At 40.6% G+C, this 27347-nt stretch overlaps 1 protein-coding gene across 1 annotated transcript in view; it reads right to left on the bottom strand.

Annotated features, from left to right (window-relative positions):
- Positions 1 to 27347, bottom strand: part of LOC135209264 (muscle-specific protein 300 kDa-like) — a 355456-nt gene that overhangs the window by 105102 nt on the left and 223007 nt on the right. Inside the window, 10 exon segments of the mRNA XM_064241973.1 lie at positions 29 to 114; positions 298 to 2235; positions 2238 to 2459; positions 2653 to 4507; positions 4510 to 6945; positions 8808 to 8918; positions 9442 to 9963; positions 10120 to 10641; positions 10802 to 10915; positions 11955 to 12129. Of these exon segments, the coding sequence (XP_064098043.1) occupies positions 29 to 114; positions 298 to 2235; positions 2238 to 2459; positions 2653 to 4507; positions 4510 to 6945; positions 8808 to 8918; positions 9442 to 9963; positions 10120 to 10641; positions 10802 to 10915; positions 11955 to 12129 (7981 nt within the window).

Here is a 27347-nt window from a genome sequence, read left to right as displayed (position 1 = left end):
CCACGGGTTTACCATCAATAATTACAACCTTTTTGATAATTCTCCTTCTTACAACCTTACGAATAGTTGTGGCTGAAACTTCTGGCTCACAATTAGTTTTCGTAGTTACGTTTTCTTGAATGGTAAAAAATTCCCCAGTCCATCTCTCGTTTACATCCAAGTTCTTCAACAACTTCTTCTTTCTCTACGGTTTCCATCATAATCACAATTTTTTGTATATTTTCCCTTACTTATAACCTTACCTAAACAGTTTGTGGTTGTACTTCTGGTACAAAAATAGTTTTCAAGTAGTTACACTTTCTTCAGGTAATTCCCCAGTCATCTCGTCAGTTACATCCACAGGTTCTTCAATGACCTCTTCTGTTTCCACGGGTTTACCATCAATAATTACAACCTTTTTGATAATTCTCCTTCTTACAACCTTACGAATAGTTGTGGCTGAAACTTCTGGCTCACATATAGTTTCAGAAGTTACACTTTCTTCAGGTAATTCCTCAGTCATCTCATCAGTTACATCCACAGGTTCTTCAACAACTTCTTCTTTCTCTACGGGTTTACCATCAATAATCACAATTCTTTTGATAATTCTCCTTCTTATAACCTTACGAACAGTTGTGGTTGTAACTTCTGGCTCACAAATAGTTTCAGTAGTTACACTTTCTTCAGGTAATTCCCCAGTCATCTCGTCAGTTACATCCACAGGTTCTTCAACGACCTCTTCTGTTTCCACGGGTTTACCATCAATAATTACAATTCTTTTGATAATTCTCCTTCTTATAACCTTACGAATAGTTGTGGTTGTAACATCTGGCTCACATATAGTTTCAGTAGTTACAGTTTCTTCAGGTAATTCCCCAGTCATCTCATCAGTTACATCCACAGGTTCTTCAACAACTTCTTCTTTCTCTACAGGTTTACCATCAATAATCACAATTCTTTTAATAATTCTCCTTCTTATAACCTTACGGACAGTTGTGGTTGTAACTTCTGGCTCACAAATAGTTTCAGTAGTTACAGTTTCTTCAGGTAATTCCCCAGTCATCTCGTCAGCTTCATCCACAGGTTCTTCAACGACCTCTTCTGTTTCCACGGGTTTACCATCAATAATTACAATTCTTTTGATAATTCTCCTTCTTATAACCTTACGAATAGTTGTGGTTGTAACATCTGGCTCACAAATAGTTTCAGTAGTTACAGTTTCTTCAGGTAATTCCCCAGTCATCTCATCAGTTACATCCACAGGTTCTTCAACAACTTCTTCTTTCTCTACGGGTTTACCATCAATAATCACAATTCTTTTGATAATTCTCCTTCTTATAACCTTACGAACAGTTGTGGTTGTAACTTCTGGCTCACAAATAGTTTCAGTAGTTACAGTTTCTTCAGGTAATTCCCCAGTCATCTCGTTAGTTACATCCACAGGTTCTTCAACGACCTCTTCTGTTTCCACGGGTTTACCATCAATAATCACAATTCTTTTGATAATTCTCCTTCTTATAACCTTACGAATAGTTGTGGTTGTAACATCTGGCTCACAAATAGTTTCAGTAGTTACAGTTTCTTCAGGTAATTCCCCAGTCATCTCATCAGTTACATCCACAGGTTCTTCAACAACTTCTTCTTTCTCTACGGGTTTACCATCAATAATCACAATTCTTTTGATAATTCTCCTTCTTATAACCTTACGAACAGTTGTGGTTGTAACTTCTGGCTCACAAATAGTTTCAGTAGTTACAGTTTCTTCAGGTAATTCCCCAGTCATCTCGTCAGTTACATCCACAGGTTCTTCAACGACCTCTTCTGTTTCCACGGGTTTACCATCAATAATCACAATTCTTTTGATAATTCTCCTTCTTATAACCTTACGAATAGTTGTGGTTGTAACTTCTGGCTCACATATAGTTTCAGTAGTTACACTTTCTTCAGGTAATTCCCCAGTCATCTCATCAGTTACATCCACAGGTTCTTCAACAACTTCTTCTTTTTCTACGGGTTTACCATCAATAATCACAATTCTTTTGATAATTCTCCTTCTTATAACCTTACGAACAGTTGTGGTTGTAACTTCTGGGTCACAAATAGTTTCAGTAGTTACGCTTTCGTCAGGTAATTCCCCAGTCATCTCATCAGTTACATCCACAGGTTCTTCAACAACTTCTTCTTTCTCTACGGGTTTACCATCAATAATCACAATTCTTTTGATAATTCTCCTTCTTATAATCTTACGAACAGTGTGGTTGTAACATCTGGCTCACAAATAGTTTCAGTAGTTACAGTTTCTTCAGGTAATTCCCCAGTCATCTCATCAGTTACATCCACAGGTTCTTCAACAACCTCTTCTGTTTCCACAGGTTTACCATCAATAATTACAACCTTTTTGATGATTCTCCTTCTTATAACCTTTCGAATAGTTGTGGTTGTAACATCTGGTTCACAAATAGTTTCAGTAGTTACACTTTCTTCAGGTAATTCCCCGGTCATCTCGGCAGCTACATTCCAAGGTTTCACCTTTCCCCAACAACCTTTCTTTTGTTTCCCACAGGTGTACCATCATAATTACCAATTTCTTTCTGATAATTCTCTTATTAACTTACGACCTAAGTGTGGTTTGTTGGTTAACATTCTGGTAACATATAGTTTCAGTAATTACACTCTCTCTAGGTAATTCCTCAGTCATCTCATCAGTTACATCCACAGGTTCTTCAACGGCCTCTTCTGTTTCCACTGGTTTACCATCAATAATTACTATCTTTTTGATAATTCTCTTTCTTATTACTGTATGAGATGATGTGGTTGTAATTTCAGGCTCACTTGTGAATAATGTTGTGACAGATTTACATGGTGACTCCCTAGATTTTTCTGTGTTAACTCCGCACTTTTCATCAACTTCTTTAGTGTCCACAGGTTTACCAGCAATCACGTTTTCTGTTGTCAAAATTTTTTCATTGACATTCTTACTAAATTTTTCACTTAACAGCACTTCTGGAGCTTCACTACCTTCTACAACTCTTTTTTGATCATTAACATCACACTCCATATCTTCATCATCTAAAGTAAAACCACCTTCCTCAACTATCTGCATCCAATCATTTGCATGCTCCGGGACAGGTAAATTAAATGGTTTTGGAGATGCACGCTTTACACTCGAAACATTTTCCTGGTTAACTTCATCTTTGCTAATTTCTGCAGAAATATTCTCATCTTGTGATGTACCAGAACCATTCATATCACAGCTCTGAGACTTCACACTTCCTATACTGATTTGAGATGTTTGCTGTAAAATCTCGAAACTTTTCTTCAAATCTTTACTCTTTTGAAGTGTCTTATCCTCCTTTTCACATCCAACACTGGCACTGGACTGAGTTACATCTACAAGGGATGAAGATGATTCTCTCAAGGGAGAGTTCATCAAATCTTCAACTGAGGACAGTTTTTCTTGGTTCTGAAACACCTCCATGAATGGGTTTCTAACATGCCTAGCACTAGCCTTATCTTCATAGGATGTAGAAGGGGGAACAGATGCCTCTACTGAAGATACATTGCTAGTATCTACAGGAGCTAAAGTTTCTAAGGTGGAGGGGTCAGGGTGAGTTGGTGATGTGAGGTCAATAGGGTCACTGTTAGGAAGCTCTTTATAGGACTTTGCCACTTGCTCAGGTACTGCTACAGCTACAGGTTGGACCACAGTATGTTTTGAAATAAGTGAAGTATCGACAGAGACAAGTGTTTCAGGTTTGATCTCTTTAGTTTTCGTAGTTTTCTGCTTAAGACTCCTCACATTCTCATCTAAATCCTTTTCTTTGGATATATTGTTTACATTTCCTTTATCCTTCTTGGTTTCCTTACTTGCAGTCTTTTGTGTATCAGTTTCGGACGTCTGCCCAGTTTTTGTGTCCATTTCTGTGCTTCGGGTCATTGCTGATTTTTTCTTTTCAGCTTTATTTGTCTTACTTTTAACCTCAGACTTCTCTTCTTTAGTCAGACTGTCCAAAGAAGTTTGTGATTCTGTCTTAGAAGTTGATAGCAGCTCAGTTTTCTTAGACTTTCTAGAGCCCTTTCTCTTTGGTTTGTCATCATCAGGAGGTACACTTGAAGCCTTTTGAGATGGATGTGGTTGGATCTTACCACTTTTCTCCATTTCTTCTATCTCTCGAAGTGCCTTTTCCAAATCATCTTCCTCATCCTTTGCTCTTGATCTGTTGCGTTTCTTCTTTTTCCTGCGTTTGTCCTCACCATCAGCTGCTTTTGAAGTCGGTGCCTGTAATACTTCTTTATCAGAGGTAGATTTCTTGTCTTCAAGCTTCACATCAGGCTGAATGACATGTGTTTCATTACACTTCGTTTCTTTAGTTTCATATGTGATTTCAGTTCTATTTTGACTTGTTTCTACTGTTATGTCAATCTCAGTGTTCTCTTCAAATGGAAGGTCAATCTCATCAAACTGTTCCTCTGCATATTCAACTTCTTTCACTATCACCGGTTCATTAACCTTTTCTGATTTGTGATCTATCTTCTCATTTTTGATGATTCTCTTTCACAGGGTTCAGAAGTCCCATCAACTTTTCTTCTTCTTGCACTTTTGGATCTTGATCTTCGGTTTGGACTCTCTTTGAATAAAAGGCCAGGTATGTAACATTCTGATTTAGAAGCATCTTCAGTCCCCTTCGGTGTATCTGAATCTTTAGCTGACGTCACTGTAATTGCAGGCTCGAAAGACTTCTTTTCCTGCTGTTCACTACTTTCCCTCTTTTCTGTATGAATTATAGGTGTCTGTTGCTGCGCCATGACTTTGACAGATGGTTCTTCACGCCTTTCAAGTTTTTCAGGAACTGAAGGTCCTTTAACATAAGACATAACGGACTTGAAGGCTCCATACGTATGTGTGACAACAGCTGATGGTGCTGCTTTAAGGCCTATAGCTAATATTTGAGCATATGAAAGCTTAGATCTATCTACTGGCTGTGAAGTTTCATACACTGATGTGGACTCTGATGAAGTAGGCTGTCTACTTTCAACTACAGTCTGTTCAACTACAACCTGTTCAACTGTAGGCTGTTCTTGTGCAGAAGAGGACTCAAAAATCATAGATGGCACTTCTGTAATGTCATTATTTTCTATTTCCTCATCTTCATGATACTGTTCGGGAGTTTCAGGTGGCGTTATCATGGGTGGGGTCAAAACTCTTTCAACAGACATCATTCTTGATGTGAGTTCCTCTGAGGGGGCTTGGTCAATAGGAATAGTTTGATACTCATTAGTTGCTTCAGTGGGCTCTTGATAATCATTCATTTGTTGAGTATAGGTCTGTACACTAAGTCCATCTGGAATATAACTCGTAGTTACAGGATATTGGCCTAGATCCTGATAAAATGTCATATTGTTCACTTCATTACCCATTGACATAACTTGCATAGAGCTCTCTACTGTTTCTACAGGAGGCTGCATAGTTTGCACGCCAACTGGATATTCATGATGAAACATGGACATCCTGACAGCTTGCTGATATGTGGGATCATGAGGCTGTGATATTGAAATGCTTTCTGTTAGATATGGGGTTTCTTCAATATAACCAGGGTATGACTGCATACAAGTTGCAGTTTCCTCTAATGGTTCAGCTGGTGGTGGTATATCTGTGTTCACACTATCTGGTATCATTTCTTGCATAGCATATTCATCCATGGTTACACTAGCCTCTTCAGGAACTGTCTGTTCTAGACTCTCCATGTAAGCTTCAGATGATACAATTTCATCTCCTAACTGATTTAAATCTGTTTCACCTGTTTCACTTTTGTCTGAGGATGAGTGAAACTCAATTACCTTTGGAGAGACATAGGTCTGTCCTTCATGTTGAGATTTCATTTCTATTCTACCCTTCAAAATATCTGCATAAGTTATCTTACCATCCCAAAATGGGGTAGCAAAGGTGAAGGACTTTTCATGTGTTGTCATTGGCTGTTCTTGTTTACTTACAGTAACGATTTTTGCTGATTCCTGTTGTACAACTTGAGGATTCATTTTTGGGCTATCTGTTGGACTGGTTTTGGGTGTTACCATAGGAGTATCTTTAGGGCTTTCCCTTGGACTAAATCTTGTTCTTGAATAAGGTACATTTCTTGGGCTGCTTCTTCTACTGCTTCTCCGGCTTGGAGCATCATAGTAAATCTCTTCTTGGGATTCTGCTGAATGACATACATCACTCTGCTGCTCTACAGGAGGTTTCTTACGAACACGTCTTTCACGGTTTTGTATGTACCTGGCTGATCTAACATCTTGTTCGTAAGCCTCAGGTTTATGGGTTCTTCCATAATGCTGCTGTCGTGCTTTGTAATGTGCAGGCTGCTGCTTTTCCTCTTTTGGAATATCATATTGTTCTTTGACAACAGCAATGCTTTCTTTATCTATAATTGTAGAGGCTTCTTGTCTGCTTTGGTCATCAGCTAAAGATGGTGTGCTTGATACAGATGATATTTGAGATGTTGTCATGGACACTGATGCTTGGGATACTTGCTGCGTTGAGTTATCAGTAAAAGCTTGACCAAACACTCCTGGGCTTTTACGTCCTGCAGCAACATCTGCCCAAGTTAATGGTAAATTAGCATCGGGGTTAATAAGTACTGAAGATGACTGTTGTTGAATGCTGCTCTTCATAGAAGTTAGGGATTTCACTTCATTATCTACGCCATCAATGTCACTACTTGATATTTCTTGAGTGATTACTACTTGAACATCTTGGGGATGAGGTTCAGTGAGGTCTGATCTGGGTTGCATGGATGAGATTTGGGCCTCCTCCTCAGGTTGCATATCAAGCGAAGAAGTAAGAGTGCTCGTTTCGGTCGTCTCAAGCAATAGCTCGGTCGGAATCACCGCACAGGGGTCAATCTGGTAGATTCGTTCGGTGAGCTCGACAATTTGTCGTTGCTGCGATTCATACTGGCCTTGGAGCACCTGTGGTATGCAGTCCCGGCAAAGAAGAGTGGCATTGTAAGTGGATTGGATACACACAAGCTTTGCATTAAACAATGTTTACAAAAGTGTTAAAAAAGGATTGGATGAAAGGGACAAACTGTTTGCTAGTTATGAAAGAACCAGAATGGCACATGGAATGTATATTAAGGCTGCGTTTCATTTCCCTGCTCCCTAACTGGAAAAGGGAAGCACCACAGAAAAGGATAATAAAGCTAGGATGCTGGATGGTATGGAAAGAGAGAGGTAGGCGTCCTACTAGGTGTCAAGGGGGGCAGTGTCAGGAGTACCCCGCAGATTAAGGAGTTTGATACGCTCATTCCGCGCACTGATCTTCGACTGAATGGCTCTGATCCTCTCTCGGCAGGCCTGTGAGTGGACATTGAGTGCCAATGTTTCAGAAACCAATAACCAAAGATAGTTTTTTCACAATACCTGTATTTTTAGGGGGACATAGCTATATGCAGTAAAGTAACCATCACCTAATTAGTATTGTAAAGCAAGTTATACTTATTTTGTTCAAATTGAAAGCAATACTCATTATCAGAGATATAGACACAGTGTACAAAGCCACATAGGAAAATATATGTAAAGAAATTTTGTCAAATATCTGTTAATCAATTCTACTACGGAAGCGTGTTAACCCTGATTTTCAGCATTTATCAGCTCAGCTCAGTAAGACAACAAAGGCACAAGTGACAAGAGCCACAGACACAAGTGACGAAGATTTTGACGTACAACACGAAATTGTTACTGACCACATCTGCGTACCTTCCTCGATTACAAAATTAGCTCAAATGTATTAAATCACATAGATATGCACAAGCAGTTAATCATCATTACTGAACATTGCAGAGAAAGGGGACCCAATGCCTATTGGGAACACGGTGTGTGAGATTTAGTAGCGTTTGCGAGTATCATTAGGTTATGCACATTAAATCATATCAGTTTCCATTGTTTACCATGAGAGAGGATCTGTTCATAACCCAGGAAACAAGAAATGGAAAGCAGCCAACCTTGTAACTAAAATATTATTACATAAATACTCAAACGACCCCAACACACAGGCCACGTTCTAGCAGTCGAGAGCCTACCATTTTTGTGGTAACAGAATGAAATGCTTCAGCTCCCATGGGAGACTGCATGCACGCTATTTGCGAGCATGTGCCTTCGTAGTCATACAGCCATTTCATTATCCTCACATAATGTGGTAAACTCCGGCCGCTAGGAAGTGGTTCGTGAGTATGGGTCCAAATGACCTTATCTCTATAAACCCATATTTTTCTATCATTACTGTATGTATATACATATTCTAACTGTATTAATTACTCTACAATCTCTACATGTATATATTTGTTACTTTAAAGTAATCTTTTTTGTAACTGAAGTCAGTTTTATCTGAATGAATCTTCTGAAAAGTGCTTCTGTCAAAAGCTACAAGCAAATAAACATGATCTGATCAATTGGTGGTACTAGCAGAAGAAATTCTTGCTCAAACAGCATGATACTTATAAGATTAATTGGCTAAAGGAACAGAAGAGACTACAATTTTGCTAGTTAACATTCGTTAAATGAATTACTAGTTCATGAATCTTTTATGGCAATTATTGTTAGATCTTCCATTCATTGTCCATATGAGTTTCTAAATTATCTATGCACTTTGATGGTGTCTGTCTCCAACAAACAAAATATCTAAACAGCAACAGGACATGTATGTAGAATGCCAATACATATTTGGAGACGTTGTCTACAACTACTCATGCACAACCAATGAATGGTAAACATGAGTTCAGCTCTGTTAGTTGACCACCAATAGACAGGAAAACAAACAACATTACACTTACGTTCTGCTCTGCCACTGCCTTATCCCTATCACGGGGACTATAAGTGGGACTCGACACTAAACGCAGCTGTTGCTCCACCCCAACCATCTGCTGCCTTAATCTTTGTATTTCCTGGAGGAGAAAAAAGAACAACATTACAAAGGATGCCCCACCACATCAAACGGAACTCGCAGAATTAAGAAATGTGATCACACAATGGCTAAGGTACCTTAACCTCAAATCCTTCTGCTAATCAAGTGGAAACTTCAAAAGCTCATTAAGACTGTAAAGAAGGATAATAAGGTGAAGGTATGTTGATAAGAAGTACATGCATGAGCATATTTTGGCTTTTAAAAGAGTATCACATGCATAGTCAACTCCATGTCTAAAGTTGTTAAGGACTGAAAGTTAAAGATTTAACTTTTAACTTTTTTATATTCTCATGTAAAGTTACTTCCAATCCAAACTAATATACTATTCAAGTGTTAAACAGGATATGTATATATCAACCAGGGCATATTGTTAGGAGGCATTCTCTTTGAAAGGCACTGAAGGTTAGCCTGAAACATCTAATGGCAAAAGTAACCTAGCTTATGCAGATTTCATGGAACAAACTGAGGAGGTAAATATGGGTTACCCTTTTACCAATACTTACCTGTTGGTAGGCATCCATTTGGTGGACACATGCCTCCAACGTCTTACAATCTTCCTTCACAGTTCCTTGCAGCTCCTCCAAACGCATCTGTAGCTGCTCATTTTCGTGGGACACCTGAGCCTCAGCACACATCCGGTCACGGAAGTGAACTTGCAGCTTCTCCATGGCCATCACGAGCTTGGTCTTCTGGATGGTGACGTCCGCAAGAACCTTTTCGCGAGCGGCCAACTGGTCGCGCAGTGAACGTTTCTTGTTCTGTGGATTGTCTAGCGACTGCCGCGTCTTCTCAATCCAGCTAGCCACGTCTTTGGATTTGCGTTCACACTGCTCCCATTCTTCAGCCATCTCTTGCAATAAGGCCATGACCTCCTTCAGGTTGCTCTCAACGTCTGACTTTTCTTGCTCCATCTCTGCTTGCTTGTCCGTCAGTGGTCCGACATTGGAGACCTGACTTATCTTTGCCAGTTCGGAGGTCATCTCGGATACTTGCTTGTTGGCCCACTTGCAGTCTTTCACCGCAGCCTAAACACATGGCAAAGAAAAAATGGGGAAATGGAAAATAATAATCAAGAACCACAAGAAAACAAAAGGAAAGACAGTCAAATATTCACATACTGAAATCTGAACTGTATCATCACCACCCACATCCATACATCCAACAGCAAGTCAGATACTCACAGCATATTCCTGCAGCTTTCCACGTGCCTCAGGTAAGGTGGCAAATTTCAATGGTTCCGAGAGGAAGTTCCTCTGCCTTTCGACCCAGCTGCGCAGTGAATTATACAGCTGAATGAACGTTTGCCATGATTCTAGAGAGTCGCCAACCTGAGCCTTCTTATCTTCCAACCAGTTTCGAACCTGTTGCAGCTGATCAGTCAATGATGCAATCGTATTGGATACAAGTTCCCTCTCGTTCTGGTTACTGGTCCTCTGGCATATCATGTGGCCATGGCGAGTCAGTCGTTCCAGTTGGTCCGTGACGCTGCCTATTTCGCAATGAATTTCCTGCAAGAATTCTTTGAGAGTGTGAGGCTCTACGCTCTTGTCTTGCACTTTGGCCTCAGCAGACTGAATCCACGACTGTACCGACTCCACGTCCCGATTGTACTCGAAGCGGATGGTGCGAGCTCGTTTCGCTTCCTGGTGTTCATCCTCCATCTTGGCTACTGCACTTTCAGCCTCCAACTCAAGACTCGTTAGCTGATGGGGAAGTAAGGCGAATGAAGTCAGAGTTGGGGGAATGAATGAAGGAAACACACTGACAGCAAACTAGTAACAAAGGCACAGAGAATGCAAAACACAAATTAAATGGTAAATATCCTTTGATAAAATAAGACCAGGCTAAGAGACACCAATCTACCTGTGTTCCAATCTCCTGCGGAAGGGATCGCCCCTCTGTTATGTAGTGGCTCTTGGTCTTGGATATGAGCTGTCTGGCCTCACCAGCGGCTTCAGACACGCGATGACCAATGATCTGGAAAAGGTAGAAAGAAATGTCCTTTGGTGAATGACTTACCTCGTGTGCATACACCAAACACATACACAAACAAACAACAACTGGATCCCTCACCCAAATAAAATCTAGTAAGAGTACAGTTCGTTAAAACTAATGAAGAATTAAATAAATAGGTAAAAAAATATATCAGAGGGCATTACTACCAGGACAATCCTGATGACTGCCAAAACCTGCAAAGCGCCACTTCTCTCCTTTTCTTAAGAAGATAAGATTTACTCTTATACAGATTAGGTTTATTCTGAATTCTACTATATCCAGTTAGTTATCTATATTACATTTGACAGATGGCGAGTCAGGGACTAAAATGACATGCCACAAAAGGATTTTTTTTTTTGTAACGTGAGAAAAACGTAACAATCACTGAAGTTCATGCAAGTGATATAAAGCTCTTCGGTGCCACTGAGGGCAACGCCATGCTTAAGTGTCGAGGCGGGAGTGCCAGGATTGGGTGCCAAGATTTCTTTTTTTTTTTCTTCTTCATTACTGATCTACATTTAGAAGTGTAGCCAATGCAAAGCACGCTTGTGGGAGGTGAATTCAACATCTTGAGATGTGATTATTTCTGTTGGGGGATGTTTCTTCTCCTAGTAAATATTTTTTTAGATTGAGATAACACATAATGCTATGCATGCAAAGGAAGTGACTGACGTTTGAAGTGTGCTTAAAAATAATTTCATGTTTCCAAAAACCGTAGTTCAAATCTATACATTTGTCTTCATGTATGCATTCCAATGACCGTGAATGAAGTGTGCGGAAGTTAGAAATAAAATTATTTTTAAAACATAGTAATTCAAATCTTTCTTCGTATACTATTCGTCTGGATGGAAGTGAATGACATCTGAAGTGGGTTAACAGCTGAAACTGTCTTTAAAATATGTACATCTATCTTCGCGTTTGCATTTCGAATCACGACGTGAACAAGACTGGGTGGGTGGGGGAAGCGGGGTTAGGGGAGTAGGAGGACGTTTTCCACGCATCAATCTCCCCCAGCACGTACTTGGAGCTTATCCTGCACGGCGCTGTGGTCGTGGTGATAGACGTCGACGGCGGCAATTTCACTCGTGGCTTCCTGGAGGGTCCTCCTCGCGTTCGCCAACTGGCCCTGGAGGTGTTCGATGAAGGACGCCTCGCCGCTCAACCAGGTTAACTTCCCTCGGAGGCTCTCGACCAACCTGAACACGCGCAGGACAGACGAAAAAAAATTATTATATAAGAGACTGAGCAGCTTGAAATGGACTGGTCTCTGAAAGAGAAGTCATGCAATCAGATTTCGTAGAAGTTTTTTTTTTTTATGAAGTTACTGATGATGATGCTGTCATTACATATTTACATCACGTTACTGATAATAATAATGCTGTCATTATAGTGACGGCATGATCGAATGTTTCATACATAAATAATGCTGTCATGACAGGATAAAAATAAAAATATTAATAAAAATAAATAAAAATAAATAAATAAATAAATAAAAGTAATAAAAAAATTTAATAAATAAAAACAAATAATAAAAATAAATAAATGGACAACTAGGTGAAGTTTACAGTGAAATGTTATGTTGTTTTACCGTAGACTTATTCCAATTCTCCCTTCCCAAGGGGCTACAAATATACAGCTTTCCCAATTTTCTGAACCGAAACCAAATCGTGAATGAAAATGAATAAATGAAATGGCACCAGCTTACACCTCTTCCTTATTCTAAAAATAAGTGTGTGTGTGTGTGTGTATGTGTGTGTTGAGAGAATTCCGGGAGGTTATTCATGTTTATTACGTCCTCGGAGACAACCACAATACAAAATTTTACTTGCAAAACTTGTTTGCATAAAAGAGAATGGAGGTGAAGACAAGAAACCTTCGGTAATTGATCGATATGAATGAATCTGATGTTTAATATCGATGTAAAACATCGGGTAATTTAGATGTTTACTTCAACGAGTGTAAACAGTCTAAATTTGGTAGGGATTGACGTTCATGTAAGAAGGGAGGTACGACTGTGTGTGTGTGTGTGTGTGTGTGTGTGTGTGTGTGTGTGACCGAACAGCCGGGATAGGGTAACGACAGAAATCCTTCATACTAGAAAAGAGAGAGAGAGAGAGAGAGAGAGAGAGAGAGAGAGAGAGAGAGAGAGAGAGAGAGAGAGAGAGTATTGATGTGTAAGGACTGTCTAGCCATTCGGTTCGTTCTCTTCCCCCCCTTTTTTTGTGTGTAAGTCTTAGGAAGACTGTCGCCAATACTTCAATACATAGAAGCATAAATTTCATACATTTCATACATAAGTCTACATACAGGTATGGGTCATATGGCATGTATCAGATACAATCAATTTGAGCACCCCACGTCACCATCATCCTCACATATGTCAAGTTACCAAATCACATAAAAAGAATTTTTATTTTTTATTTTTACCTTTTTTATAATGTTTTCTTTTTTTTGTTTTTTTTAAGGAAGTCTGTTTAATTTACTGTATCTACATATAATCCACACATCTATCAACTATGAGATCTTGATTGGTCTTCTCCTTTGATTTTTTTGGACTTTCAGGATATATATGAATATATATGCATATATATATATCAGTTCCTGAACAGTTTCTTGTAAGTTTTTTGAATAGGCTTTTTTTTCTTCCAAAATAAGAAGAGGAGAGAAAGTTGCTACGATACTTAAGGTATAAAAATATACAACTCTAAAAGTCTTGTTCCTTGATTTTCCTCTTTCTCTCTCTCTCTCTCTTTCTTGGTCTATCCCATAGGACTTAATTTTGGTTTCGAACCAAAATGAATTCACGACGATCGAAGTAGAAACTGACGAGTCTAACTCCCAAGTCACGTAACACCGGCCTGCGATTGGCAGACTGATTCATCTACCGTCGAGTCGAAATAAAAATAAAAATATAGATATATATTATAGATACTCTAACAGCGGACCATATACACACACAAAAGCCGAAGTTACTCTTAAAAGAGATCAGGACTGACTTATAATGACTTATAAGCCTCACAAGTCTATGGGTATATGGAAGTCTTCTTCTTCTTATCTCTATTATTGTTTCCTTAACAGTACTTCATCCTGGACTAGCATTGCATCACAACGAGGTCAGACTTTTTGAAGCCTGTGATTTTTTCGTCAGACTTTCAGTCTTCTGAATTTTCCGAAATTTTTTTCGTCGAAGTCTGGTTTCATAGGGCTATGATGAAAGAGATTTCGAGGGAAGGGGCATTCAGGAGGAGTGAAGGGAGGGGGGTATGTGTAGCAATGTCTCCCCCTCTCTTTTCTTCTTCTTCTTCTCTCTCTCTACCCCCAAAACGCACTATTGATTTCGCGCTTGTAAGCTGCCAAGGTCACTCAAATAACACACACGCTTTAATTTATTTGCACAAGGGGAAAAAACCGTGAAATACTAGTTAACTGGGTTTTTTTTCCATGGGGGTGGGGGTAGGGGGTGGTTGGCCACTTTTTTTTTTAACGATCCCCAAAAGACATGAATCGTTCGCTCTCGCTTTTCACGGGAAACCCTTTTATAATATATATAAAAAAAAAGCAAAACCCAAAAGCTGCTCTATCACGGCCCCAGGCAATATGGGTCAATATGGGTCCCTCTCTGTTACTGTGATTATTTTCTTGACTTCGATTTTCCTCTCTTCTCTGATTTTCTGAATCGCAACACCTATTCGACACAACGTGAGAAGTCTCTTGCGTTACATGTTTATTTCCTTTCTCTCACTCTCTCTCTCTCTCTCTCTTCCCCTTTCCTGTCACGGGTTCTTGTATACAGAAAAAAAAATAAAGGTTCTTTTTGTGCAGGGAGAGAGGGCCGAAACACTGTTTTGAAAAGGCAGCACAGTTCTGTCCTTGTAGTTCTTAAGAGTGGTAAGAATAATAAGAATAATGAGCGGCGAATTATAAGAATAATAATAATAATAATAACGGAGAGCTGTAGTCACGCCATGCTATCTCTCTTCCTTCTCCCGTCGGGCAGGTAATTCAGACGAGCTGTGTCCCTCGGGTTCCTGCTGCTGCTGCTGCTTCGTCTTCTGCTGTGCCTGCTGCCTCCGCATTCTGCTTGGGGGAATCACAACCTGGCTGGTCACTCCTGCGGCTGCTGCTGCAGTAGGGAAGACGGGGCACAACGACGAGAGCGTCCTCGGGGAAGCGACGACTTAGAGAAACAGAGGCGCCTCCGTCGACTACAGCAGCACTACTTCTCCGACATGAGGAACGACAGCAATGAAGTCTGCCCATGTTTCCTCCACGCGGCTGTCTGTGTTAATGTGGTGGTGGTGGTGGTGGAGGAGGCGTTTGGTGGTGGTGGAGGAGGAGGAGGAGGTGGAGGAAGGCGGAGGAGAGGAGGATACAGAGGAGGAGAGGACGGGGGACCCCTTTCCTCTCTCTATCTATCTCCCTCCGCCAGCCCCTTCTCTCCGCCAGCTCCCCCTCCCTCACTCTCTTTCTCCCCCAATTCCCACTCCACCACAACCCTCCTCACCCAGACACTCACACACTCTCCCTCTCTCTCTCTCTCTCTCACACACACATACAGAGCTGCTGCTGCTGTTCAGGGCTGCCAACAACCCGCACCAGCAGCGACGACAGCAGGGAGACGACAGAGACAAAACCTCGACGTTTCCATCGCGAAAGCAAAAGGGCATCGGAAGTCCAGGCATGTCTGGACGTGCCCATACCCTCAGCCTTCCTGGTGACCCGGTCGCAAGGACATGACACCGCTTAAAAACGGCGCTATGGGCACCCCTAGAAGACGTTCTAGCATCTTCTACCGGCTTGCGTGACGTCATGCAGGATTTTCGGGAGAGGGCCATCATGACGACGACGATGATGATCCACCACGCGCCACCACCGCCCGCACTCATGGCGAAAAAGGGGGTGGGGTGGGGGGGGGGGCCTTTTTGCATTTCGTCAAATGAATTCGACATCCTCGCTACTTAAAACTACGTGCCATATTTCCTCCTACTCCGAAAGAGAGGGGCAAGAGAGACCATATTTCCTCTTCCTCCAAGAGAGAGAGAGAGAGAGAGAGGCAAGGGAGGTTGATGTCGTTAAGCTAGGTCAGTGACGTTCGCATGAGAGGTCAAAGGGGAGGACATGAGACAGACAGGGCCATTTTTGACGTCCCTGGATTGAAAAACGGTCTGTTGTTGCCTACTTGGCCTGATTACTGTCACTTAGAAATAAAGAGGTTGCTACGTTTCCTTCCAACGCCCATTCCACGCTTGGTTGTGTACGAGAGACGTCTCTGAGCTTTAAAATACCGGGAATAATTGCAGAGAGAGAGAGAGAGAGAGAGAGAGAGAGAGATTCTAGACTCGTCGTGGTGCACTGTTGAGGAAGGAAGGCTCTCCCTAAAATTGATTTCCTTCGCAAAGCAACGAAAGGACAAATATATACCCTACACAACGAGGACTGCCTTCCTTGGAAGAAGAAGAAGACGAAGAGGAGGGGGAGGGGGAGGAGATAGAGGTGGGCCTTGAAACCCGACAAAGGATCATGCTTTGCCACTTCCGATGTGCCTACGTCGTAGGCTTTCCCCCCCTCCCCCAGGGGGCTTAGGATAGTTCCGCAGGGAGGAAGGGAGGGAGAGGGTTGATCAGCTAATGACGGAAAAGGTACCAACATACCAAAATGACGAAGGGGTAGAAAGAGAGAGAGAGAGAGAGGAAAAAGAGGAATTGTACAGACATCTGTTTCCGCTGTTTTCAGCGTGGTAGTGTGCTTGGCCAGGCGCCGAACCGGGCCGGCAGAAAGCAAGCAAAGCAAAAGAGAGAGAGAGAGAGAGAGAGAGAGAGAGAGAGAGAGAGGGAAGGCAGGCAAGCAGGCGGCAGCAGCATGCATACATACACATATACACAAGCGTGTGTGTGCGTGCGATCGAGCGCGCCACCCACTTGGTAAGAGAGGGGAGGGGAGGGGTAGGGTGGGGGAGGAGGAGGAAAAAGAAGACAGGAGGCGACTGGAGGCACCACAGCCAGGCCTTTCACAAATGCCATGGTGGCAGACCAAACCACACCACACTTTATGCAAAAGAAGAAGAAGAAAAAGAAATCAAAGAAGAAAGTGGAAGAAGAAGAAGAAAAATACTCCCCAATGAATATGGTTCCTTCGAGGCGGCGGCGGCGGCGGTGGTGGTGGTGGTGGTAAAATATCGATACAATGCCCCCTGGAATCGGGGACAGGCGGGCTAGAATTTTCGAGTTCGGGGTGGGGGGGGGGGGGGCGGATTTTTACAGGTAGTAAGGAAGAGAAACATTCTGATTAAAATATACACACACATATATATATATATATATATATATATATATATATATATAGAGAGAGGAGAGAGATAGAGAGGAGAGAGAGAGAGAGAGATAAACACGGGTGGGTCATGGTGGCTGCCCAAAGAAAGCAGAGTCACGCAATACATTGGGCAATGGATTTCTCCCACCGGGCATGACAAACATGCCCCGTAACACCCCCGTAATAAGGTGACAGGGTACATGATTCGGGGAGCATGGAAGGAGGGAGAGAATTCTATAGTCTTCCATTTATATATATATATATATATATATATATATATATATATATTATATATATATATATATATATAAGTAAATTGGACTTTCCATTATTTTAGTACAATAAGAAAGAAAACTAAATCTAAACGTTGCTAAAGATGACAACGGAGGAAAAAAAAAAAAAAAAAAAAGAAGAGGACCACGGCTTCAGAGCGGGGTGGGAATTTTCCTTGGGAAGGGGACAGGGGAGGAAGGTAGGGGCAGTGGTGTGGGCGGGGGAATGGTGGGAATGGTGGGGATGGATGGGGAATGGTGGGGGGTTGGAGTTGAGGAATTGCAACGAGGTTAATCAATATATTATGCTTGACCTAACCTGCTACAGCGCTCAACTGGTGCCATATCAGCCTCTCTCTCTCTCTCTCTCTCTCTCTCTCATACGCACACACATAAAAACGATGAAGTTTTTCTCAATATCTGTCAAAATACTCTCTCTCTCTCTCTCTCTCTCTCACCAAAAACACAGTTTTTCCCTTATCAATCATCAAATGGATAACATTTTTCTAATATTTGGGGGACAAAATCTCTCTCTCTCTCTCTCTCTCTCCATCGACATCATAATTACCAGTATTACCTCCTACATCATTATAACTCATTATCAGCCTCTCACTCACACACTGTCACTCATCCGCATTCTCATCACCACCACCTTCATCTCAGTGATGTTCACCATCAGTACTCGTCGTCCTCATCTCCTTTTTCCTCTCCGTCACTATTATCATCATAAACATCATCATCATCATCATCATCCGAATATCAGTGCAGTTCATCCTGCAGTGATGTCTCTGTCTGTCTGTCTGTTGACCACATGTTGTCCTATCAGTGAGTCTTCGGGTCGGTGCTCAAATCTGAATAATTAATTTCTCTCTCTCTCTCTCTCTCTCTCTCTCTCTCTCTCGAGCAAACAGAGGGTGCCTTTATTTAGTGTATTCATTTATTTTTAGCAAATAATGCAGTGTTTGAGAACGCCATGACCTTTGTGGTTGCACATCAAAGATCTCTCTCATTCTCTCTCTCATCGAAAGTACAATGTTTTTCTCTCTCTCACACATCAAAACGACATTTTCTCTCTCTCTCTCTCTCTTATCAAAGGGAAACACACACACACACAACACACACTCTTTCTCTCATCAAAGAAACACTGTATCTCTCATATCAAAAGGACAGTGTTCCTCACTCTATATCTCTCTTTTAAAAGACAATATATCTCTCTCTTCTCCATCATCTGCTTTTCTCTTATTAAAAGTGCAGTTTCTCTCTCTCTCTCTCTCTATAGTAAGGGACGCGTGCTCTCTCTCTCTCCCTCACTTCCTCCCAACGGCCAGACACGTCTGTCCTTTGGTATCTCGCTTTCAAGCCACCCCCCCCCCCCCCCCACCGAAATCCTCCGTCATCCCACCCCAGACCCATCAATCCCCCCCAACCTCCCCTACCTCACACCAAATGGTGCAAGGGGGTGGAGGGGTAGGGGGGGGGTGGGGGGTCTCCTCATGAACGAACACGCCCTCTTTAATAAGCACTTAGTTCTCTCTCTCTCTCTCTCTCTTCGTCAATAGTTCTCATCTCATGGGATAATTAACTTTCGAAAACTCACCAAATCTGAACTGAATACAGACATTCAGAAAATTCTAAAAAAGAAATTAAATAATAATAAATAAATAAATAAATAAAAGCCGTAAATAGGAAACAAAGACCAATAAAAATAACTGCATGGGAAGCAGCGAATAGTAGTGTCTCGAGCGAAGAAGAATAATCAGTAGTCAGGAATAAAGTCGATAAGGAAAGTGAATTGTTACAGGAACTCAGAGAAGAGAGAATCAACCTATTCACAAAATAAAATTACATAAAGAAGGATAAGAATGAAATAGATAACGGTAAATCTCTCTCTCTCTCAACGACCGTGTTTCGAGTCATTGATTCATTTCCCGAACTTTTTCCTAACCTCTGTCTTACCGAAGCCACCCATATCGTATACGTCATGTATAAGACCCTAGTTGCTGTCACGCCAGTGGGTGCTATAATATCAACCTATCTATCTTGTTTGTATGGTGTTTTTACGTTTCATGGAACCAGTGGTTATTCAGCAACGGGACCAACGGCTTTACGTGACTTCCTAATGATATGGCGGAAGTCTAAAGTCCTCTTTAGAACGATTTTCTCAAGGTTGTCAGTAACCAGGTAAATTTTGGCCCGCATAAATTACTTCCGAAGGAGTCACGTCAGACCGAGTATGCAATGACTGCGGGATACGTGTACCGAACCCGTACCGGTTATTTCCGTGAATGTGACAAAGTTGCGACGCACAGAAATACGTCTAAAATATGTCTTTGTATCGCGATTTTTTTTTTTTTTTTTTTTATCATTTTTCTTTTTCGCAAATGTGTCACGGTTGCAATGCAAAGATAGACGTCTAAAATATGTCTTTGTGTCGCGAGTTTTTTTTTTTCTTATTTTTTTTGGTAAATGTGTCAAAGATGTTTTTTTTTCGTAAATCTGTCACAGTTGCGATGCAAGGATATACGTCTAACATGTCTTTGTATCGCGAGGTCTTTTCCGTAATTTTCGTAAAAGTGTCAAAGTTGCGATGCTTTAAAGATGCGTCTATAAAACGTCTTTGTATCGCGAGTTTTTTTTCCGTTGTAAAAGTATAAAAGTAGCGATGCAAAAATGTAACATCCAAAAAAAGGGCTTCGTATCAAGTCGACGAATAACAAAGTTGCAATAGAAATGAAGAGTGACGAATAAACAAAACAAAACACCTTATATAGAATTTACAGTGACTATAAGATTCCTCATCATAATTGTTAACATCTTTTTAACACGATACCATACGGATGAGTCGTCAGGTTCAGCGTGCGCGCGCGAGACAAAAGGACAAACAGCGAACAAAAACGTGGCTGTGTCTTATAAGTTTATTATTCTTATAATCGCCCATTGGTACATTAACATATTAAGAGCACCCGCCCCCCCCAGCTCCCCGCCCCCCTGTAGCGCTTAACAATGACGTAATCGCGTGAGTCACGCATGCGTTCCCGATGACGAACGAGGGCGCTCGAGTGTGTGTGTACACACGGAACTGGAGGAGGCTACACAGACTACACAGACGACAGACAATTGCCGGAAAAATGCAGCGAATAATAACCTCTTTAATCCATAGCCATCTTTAATTTTCGCCAACGACATTAACCTCTGGGGCAACACCACAGTTCCTCCTTCTTCTCCTCCTATGTCACGTTCCAACCAGCTCGCGGAATGTGTTCGATACTGCAGCAGCGGAGGAGGAGGAGGAGGAGGATCGCACGCCCACGTGGGCGCACAAGCCTCCTCCCTCAGTCAGCCAGGCAGGCCGGCCGACCGTCCCCCTTCTGTAATTTTTTTTTTTTTTTTTTTTTTTGTTTTTCCCTTTCAGCCGAAGGGTAACTGAGGTCAAGTAAAACCAGTTCACCTGCCTGGACCAGAACCTGATAGGTTCCACCAGGATGATCGTGCAAGGGCGAAAAACAACATCTCCGCCGACAGGCAACTTGAGAAAAGGAAGAAGAAGAAGAACTGGATATAAACAAACGCAAGGTTGGCCGGCCCGCCACCAGGCGGCAGCACTCGATCCCACTGTCGGGGTCTTCTCTCTCTCTCTCTCTCTCTTAGCCACGCCGTTCCAATCCTCGCCCAGTTTGATTTCCGAAAGAAATTCTCGCTGCATATTTGATGGAGATGTATGGCGTCACGTCACGGTTTTTTTTGAGGGGGGGATATTAAAATAACACCAGGACCCATGTGTCTGTACAATGGCATACACTAAATACCCGTCTATAAGGGAAATATTAAACCATGATGTCATAGTTTTCAGGACATGAGGGGAACACCCGGAGTCCCCCCCCCCCTAACTCTTTCTCTCTCTCTCGTCGTAATTAGATAGGAAAGCCGTTCCTTACAACGGACGTGCCAGCTGAAACGGGTGAATGATTGGCTTGCGATACACTGGCACTGCGGGAGAGAGAGAGAGAGAGAGAGACTGATCCAATCAAACAGTAACATGACAAGAATAAGCGTGAAGGAGCTTCGTTCTAGAATATAAAGCCTTTTATGACTCGTTCCGAGAGGGATGGGGAGGGAGATAGGAGTGATGCCACCCATACCCACTTCTACCCCTTCCCCCTCCCCCCTGGCCTTCTCCTTATCCATAACACTCTACGGCCTTCATTCCGTGACGTGAAACACGTAACTACATCCGCGTTTTATAACGACGGAAATCCTCGCTTGCGTAAGGAGATCGGCTGTCACAGATGGTCTGCCTTCTTTGAGAAAGCAAGTTAAGTCAAGAAGAAAGCCTTTCCAGACTGACAGTTACACAGGCAGACAGACAGACTGCAAACAAAAGGGGAAAAACAGACGTACAGGCAGAAGCAGACGAAGCAACCAGACAGATATATAAACAGACATACAAGCAGACGGATCCACAGCAAGGAAAAAAAAACATACGGGCACAGGTAGACAATCACATAGACAAATAAGCAGACATACAGAAAGTTAACATTGAAAAAAAAGACATAGACACAGACAGACAGCGAACACTGAGAAAAACAGACAGGCAGACAGACAATAAAACAAACAAACAGACACACACATACAGAAAGGCATCCCTCTTTCAAGGATCCCCGTAAATAGAATCCGATAGCTTGATAATAATAACTCTCGGAAAAAGAGGTGACAAAGGTCCAACTGTCACAGAGGCATGTGGGGACTCTTCCTTACTTTAGAGACGGTCTCGCGCGGTCGCAACACTACAAAACGGAGCGCGGTCTTCCGACCGTGGGTATCGCTGCCCCTCGCGAGCGATTCACAAAATACTTCGTTGTTTATTTAAGGTTTGGGCGTCCCAGTAAAACATTGAAAAGACTGGGCGTTCCGTTAAATGCGGGAGATTCCTTTGGTGTAGTATAAACTACAGGTAAGAGGAGATTTCCACTCGGAGAATTCTATGGAACTTTTATTTGAGAGAAAAAAAAATGTTTCCTTTAAGAACGTCAAATGTACTGCGGAAGTTTTCGGCACATAGGACTCATCTTGGGACTCTAAGGTTCGTGGATGAGTACACTAGTAATACCTTTTTTTTTTTTTTGGGGGGGGGGGGGGGGCGGTCGGGGAGGGTTGCTTTATAAGACCTTTGCTTAAAGGAAATGGAGTGTCATTTGTTATATTATTGTTTTTGTTGTCGTTAACGTCAATAAGAAAATTTTACATGATTAATGTCATTACAAAGTTGCTCGTGAAAAATAATTTTTTTTAAAGATTTCATTAAATACAAAAATAAAAAATTACAAGTTATATATATATATATATATATATATTATATATATATAGTATATATATATATATATATATATATATATATAGCACAAGTAAGAAGGAGAGGGAGAAACCTGGACTTGAAAAAAGTAGTTTGGAAATGTCGAATAAACTATACGAAAGTACTAGTTCCAAGCCCGGCTTTTTTCACTCGCCTACTCACGTGGATTTGTATATAATATTATATATATTAATATATTTATATATAATATATATAATATATGTATATATATATATATATATATAATATGGGTACTATACTAAAACAATAACTTTACAACTAACAGAGAAATAGAAGAAACAGAAGCTTATTAGGGAGCATTACCTAATTAGATTTCTGTTGTGAGAGAGAGAGAGCGAGTTCACGTGGACCTGAGCTACCAGTTATTATTAGTAGGATTACATCATCCACGCCATCAGAAGCATTAACTCATACAGACGACTGCCAGCATGCAGGCGCTCGCGCACGCACGCATGACAGCTAAACAGCTTAGCTTAGTTTAACCATACGAAGGTATTTCGTGACACTGATGTCTTGAGGGCAACCATCTTGAGTCATAAATTAGCGAAGCTAATATAGTCAACAAATAATTCAAGGCACGGGCGACCTTGTGAATTTTAGTAGCCTAGGTCCGACGGAGGCTCAAAAAACGAGGCGTTTCAGCACGAGGGAAGACTTTAAGATTCAGGGAAAACATGAGCAGGAATAGAATTCCAAAGCTCTGGAACGTCAGCATAATGGCGTGACCTTTCGTGACATTCGGTTGTAGGATTAAGTTTATTTTTGAAGATTTACAAAAGTCGAATAATAAAACTATGTCTGGTGCTGCCAAGGAAAATTAGGCTTCGGTTCAGAAACGGCGTTGTCTTGCCAAAAAGTTCTCTCTCTCTCTCTCCTCTCTCTCTCTCTCTCAGGATGAATAAGAAGCTTGTGACACTGAGGTTGTAAGAGCGGACGGTCTCATGTATCTTGTATCTTGGAGCCAGCGAGACTGGCTCGAAAAGAGAACTGGCCCAGGTAGGGTCGGGTCTTACCCGCACAAGGATTCGCTTGTTTGAATTCCTGGTTTGTTTAAGTTTGTGTTTATTGCCTTCGCATCTAAACACCACTAATATGCTTTTTGAAAATCACGCAAACACTCTCACTCTCACGCCTAATCGCATGCACATACGTACTGTTTATTGCAACATACGCACGTACGGTTTGAGAAGTAAATTAGGACATTGCACAAACATGACCGGAAGGTATTTTATTATTATAATTATAATAAAAGTCGTCCTTGTAAATGGAAGGGGAAACGATCGAATCTGCCGACTGGAAGTGGCCGATTCCGGCTCAGGAATATTAGAAAAATAAGTTAATAAATAAATAAATATCCGCTCGGCGTTGAGTCTACGAGTATTTTAGCGAAGGACATTCCCGCAAAGTTACAGTTATCAAATACAGTTTGGTACAGAATACAGAAATGAAGTTTGATATCGTTATTACATGATAACAAAAGTAATAGTAACGATGATGCTCTTAATAATAATAATAAATAAATAATAATCATATGTACCACGAAATAGCAATAAGATTCGATCAGGTAATAACATAATCTGGTACAGAACATGGAAATGAAATCTTACATCATTATTAGAAAAAACATAAGTATTATTAATAATAATAATAATAATAATAATAATAATAATAATAATAATAATAATAATAAGATTAGATCATGTAAATAAAACGTTATATTCAGAGATTTTCAGTAAAACATGTCCAGCATCCGACATGATTATTTTCACTCTCTCTCTCTCTCTCTCTCTCTCTCTCCGACCGTGAACACCGAGGGCCTAAAAATAGGCCGGTAATGACCTGTTCGGCATGAAGGTTGACGGACGCTAACCAGGTGACTGAGAAACCTTTCTCTCCCTGTTTCTTTCAAGGTTAGTTCAGAGAAGTATCTGACAAATCAAGATGTTTAACAAAAGTTGAGATTGGGATAACAGAGGAAGTCAGAGACTTCCACAGCCGACATCACATGATACGAAGGCGATTCATGAAACACAGTGACAGTCAGAAAGTCCCACAGTCTACATCACGTGATAAGGTGATTCAGGAAACATAAAGTTCCAGACCTTAAATAACACGATAAGAAGGTGATTCAGGAAACACAGAGACAGTCAGAAAGTTCCGCAGACTACATAACATGATGAGGTGATTCAGGAAACAGAAAGTTCCAGAGCTTACATCACATGAAAGAAGGTGATTCGGGAAACATAGAGTGGCTGGAAGTTCCAGAGCCTACATCATATGATAAGGTGATTCAGGAAACATGGGGACAGGCAGAAAGTCCCACAGCCTACATCACATGATACGAAGGTGATTCCGGAAACACAGAGTGGAAAAAAGTTCCAGAGCCTACATCAATATGGGTGATTCAGGAAACACAGAGAGTGGCAGAAAGTTCCAAAGCCTACATCACATGATAAGAAGCTGATTTAGGAAACACAAAGAGGCAGAGACTTCCACAGCCTAGATATGAACGGTATGAAAATGATTCAGGAAACACAAAGCGAGGTAGAAAGTTTCACAGAAAAGAAATGAATGGTATGAACGTCCCCCTGGAAACACACACAGAGAAACAGCAAGTTCTTCTTCAGCCTACTGAACAGTGCAAAGTGATTCATTGATAAATGCATAGATTCAATATGGCAATCGTCACGTCCTTCCAAAACCTTTAAAAATAAAATAAAATAACAAGTCGGGTGCGCACAATCCAAACGACGACGGAAAAACAAAAAACAAATGAAAATCTGTAAGAATGAGTAGAATGTTGGCAACACGGGATACTACGTTGTCACATTTACCTGCAGAATGGAGTTCGCATGCCTGTCCTGCCTTGGATTTCACACCTGTTTCCAAGTTGCCAATATATATATATATATATATATATATATATATATATATATATATATATATATATATATATATATATATATATATATATATATATGAGGTGTTTCCAAGTTGTCAAAAATATTTCTTAAATTGCTAAATGAACCGTATGTGATGTGTCTGTAGGATCTAGTGACTTATCAGATATATCTATGTAGATAGCTCAGTATATAGGTTCATTATATATATATATATATATATATATATATATATATAATATATATCTATATATATATATATATATCCCCCTTCATGTATAAATATATAATATCACATACCAGATTGATCGATAGATAACTGGCAGATTAGTAAACAGGTTGGCTAGTGTGAACCAAATACATATATTACACATTAGTATATATATAAATATATGTATATATATATATATATATATATATATATATACATATATAGTATATATATGTATATTTATATCTACATGTATGTGTGTCTGTTTACTAAATACATACACAGATAAATAAACAGATGGAAACGTTTATACGAAAACAGCTAAACAGATACTATAGACTTGAAGAAACACGCACGGTCTTATCAAGCGAATCAATACAATCAAAAGTCCTTCACGTATCGACTCGAGCGCGTGTTTGTGAACGGTACAGGTACAGAAACGGGCGGGTTCCCCCGTACCGGAACGCGACGATCACAGGCAGAGGAGGCGTAGAGGAAATCCTGTGGGCGCATTTACACTTCCTTTACCGTGACCGAACTTCCTCTCAAACTTCAGCGTTTCAGTGAATACACTGGAACCAATGAAGGTCGTTGGTAGTTTTTCCCGTGTTGCTAAAAATAGAGCAACCTAGCGAGCATATACTATGTATATGTATGTGTGTGTATATATATATATATCCATAAAGTCCCAGTACCATTACAAGTATTTATTGCTCAGGATGGTACTGGGACTTTATGGACACCCGTGTAATATATATATATTATATATATATATTATATATACATTATATGTATCAAATTAAAATAATTATCATAAATATGTATAATTTCTTACACTGCCACATTTATACCCGACCAATGTTATGAAAATCTAATTAACCAAATATCCCAGGACATTCACAGAACACCTTAGAAATAAGATAATGCATCTCCGTGTACTAAACTTGTAATTCAAATCACAGACGAGTTCGGGCGAATAAAACAATAATAGTTAAGTTAATTAAAGGCTCAAAAAAGAGAAAGACTGCCACTCTTGCCTGTAATGAAAGAGTACTACACTTTGAAGCTAATAATTCTAATAAATACATAAGTTAAATTGAAAGGATTTTAGCGACCTCAACAGGGGAAGTAAGGAAAAAACTGTCGAATTTATCAAGAATAACCTATCTTGAATTTTCGAAGTGAATCCAAGGGCAGCTTCCTTAATAATAATAATAATAATAATAATAATAATATAATAAAATAATAAAACAAAAGGATCCATTCAAAGGTCTTTTAGCCGAGGATTTAACATCTGAATAAATAGTTAAAAAAAAATGATTGCCTTCGGGTCTGGGGCAGTAATGGGAAT

The sequence above is a fragment of the Macrobrachium nipponense genome, chromosome 37 (assembly GCF_015104395.2).
Source record: "Macrobrachium nipponense isolate FS-2020 chromosome 37, ASM1510439v2, whole genome shotgun sequence".
Taxonomy (NCBI): Eukaryota; Metazoa; Arthropoda; class Malacostraca; order Decapoda; family Palaemonidae; genus Macrobrachium; species Macrobrachium nipponense.
Note: the sequence above shows the minus strand (reverse complement) of the source record. Positions and strands in the feature narration are given on the sequence as shown.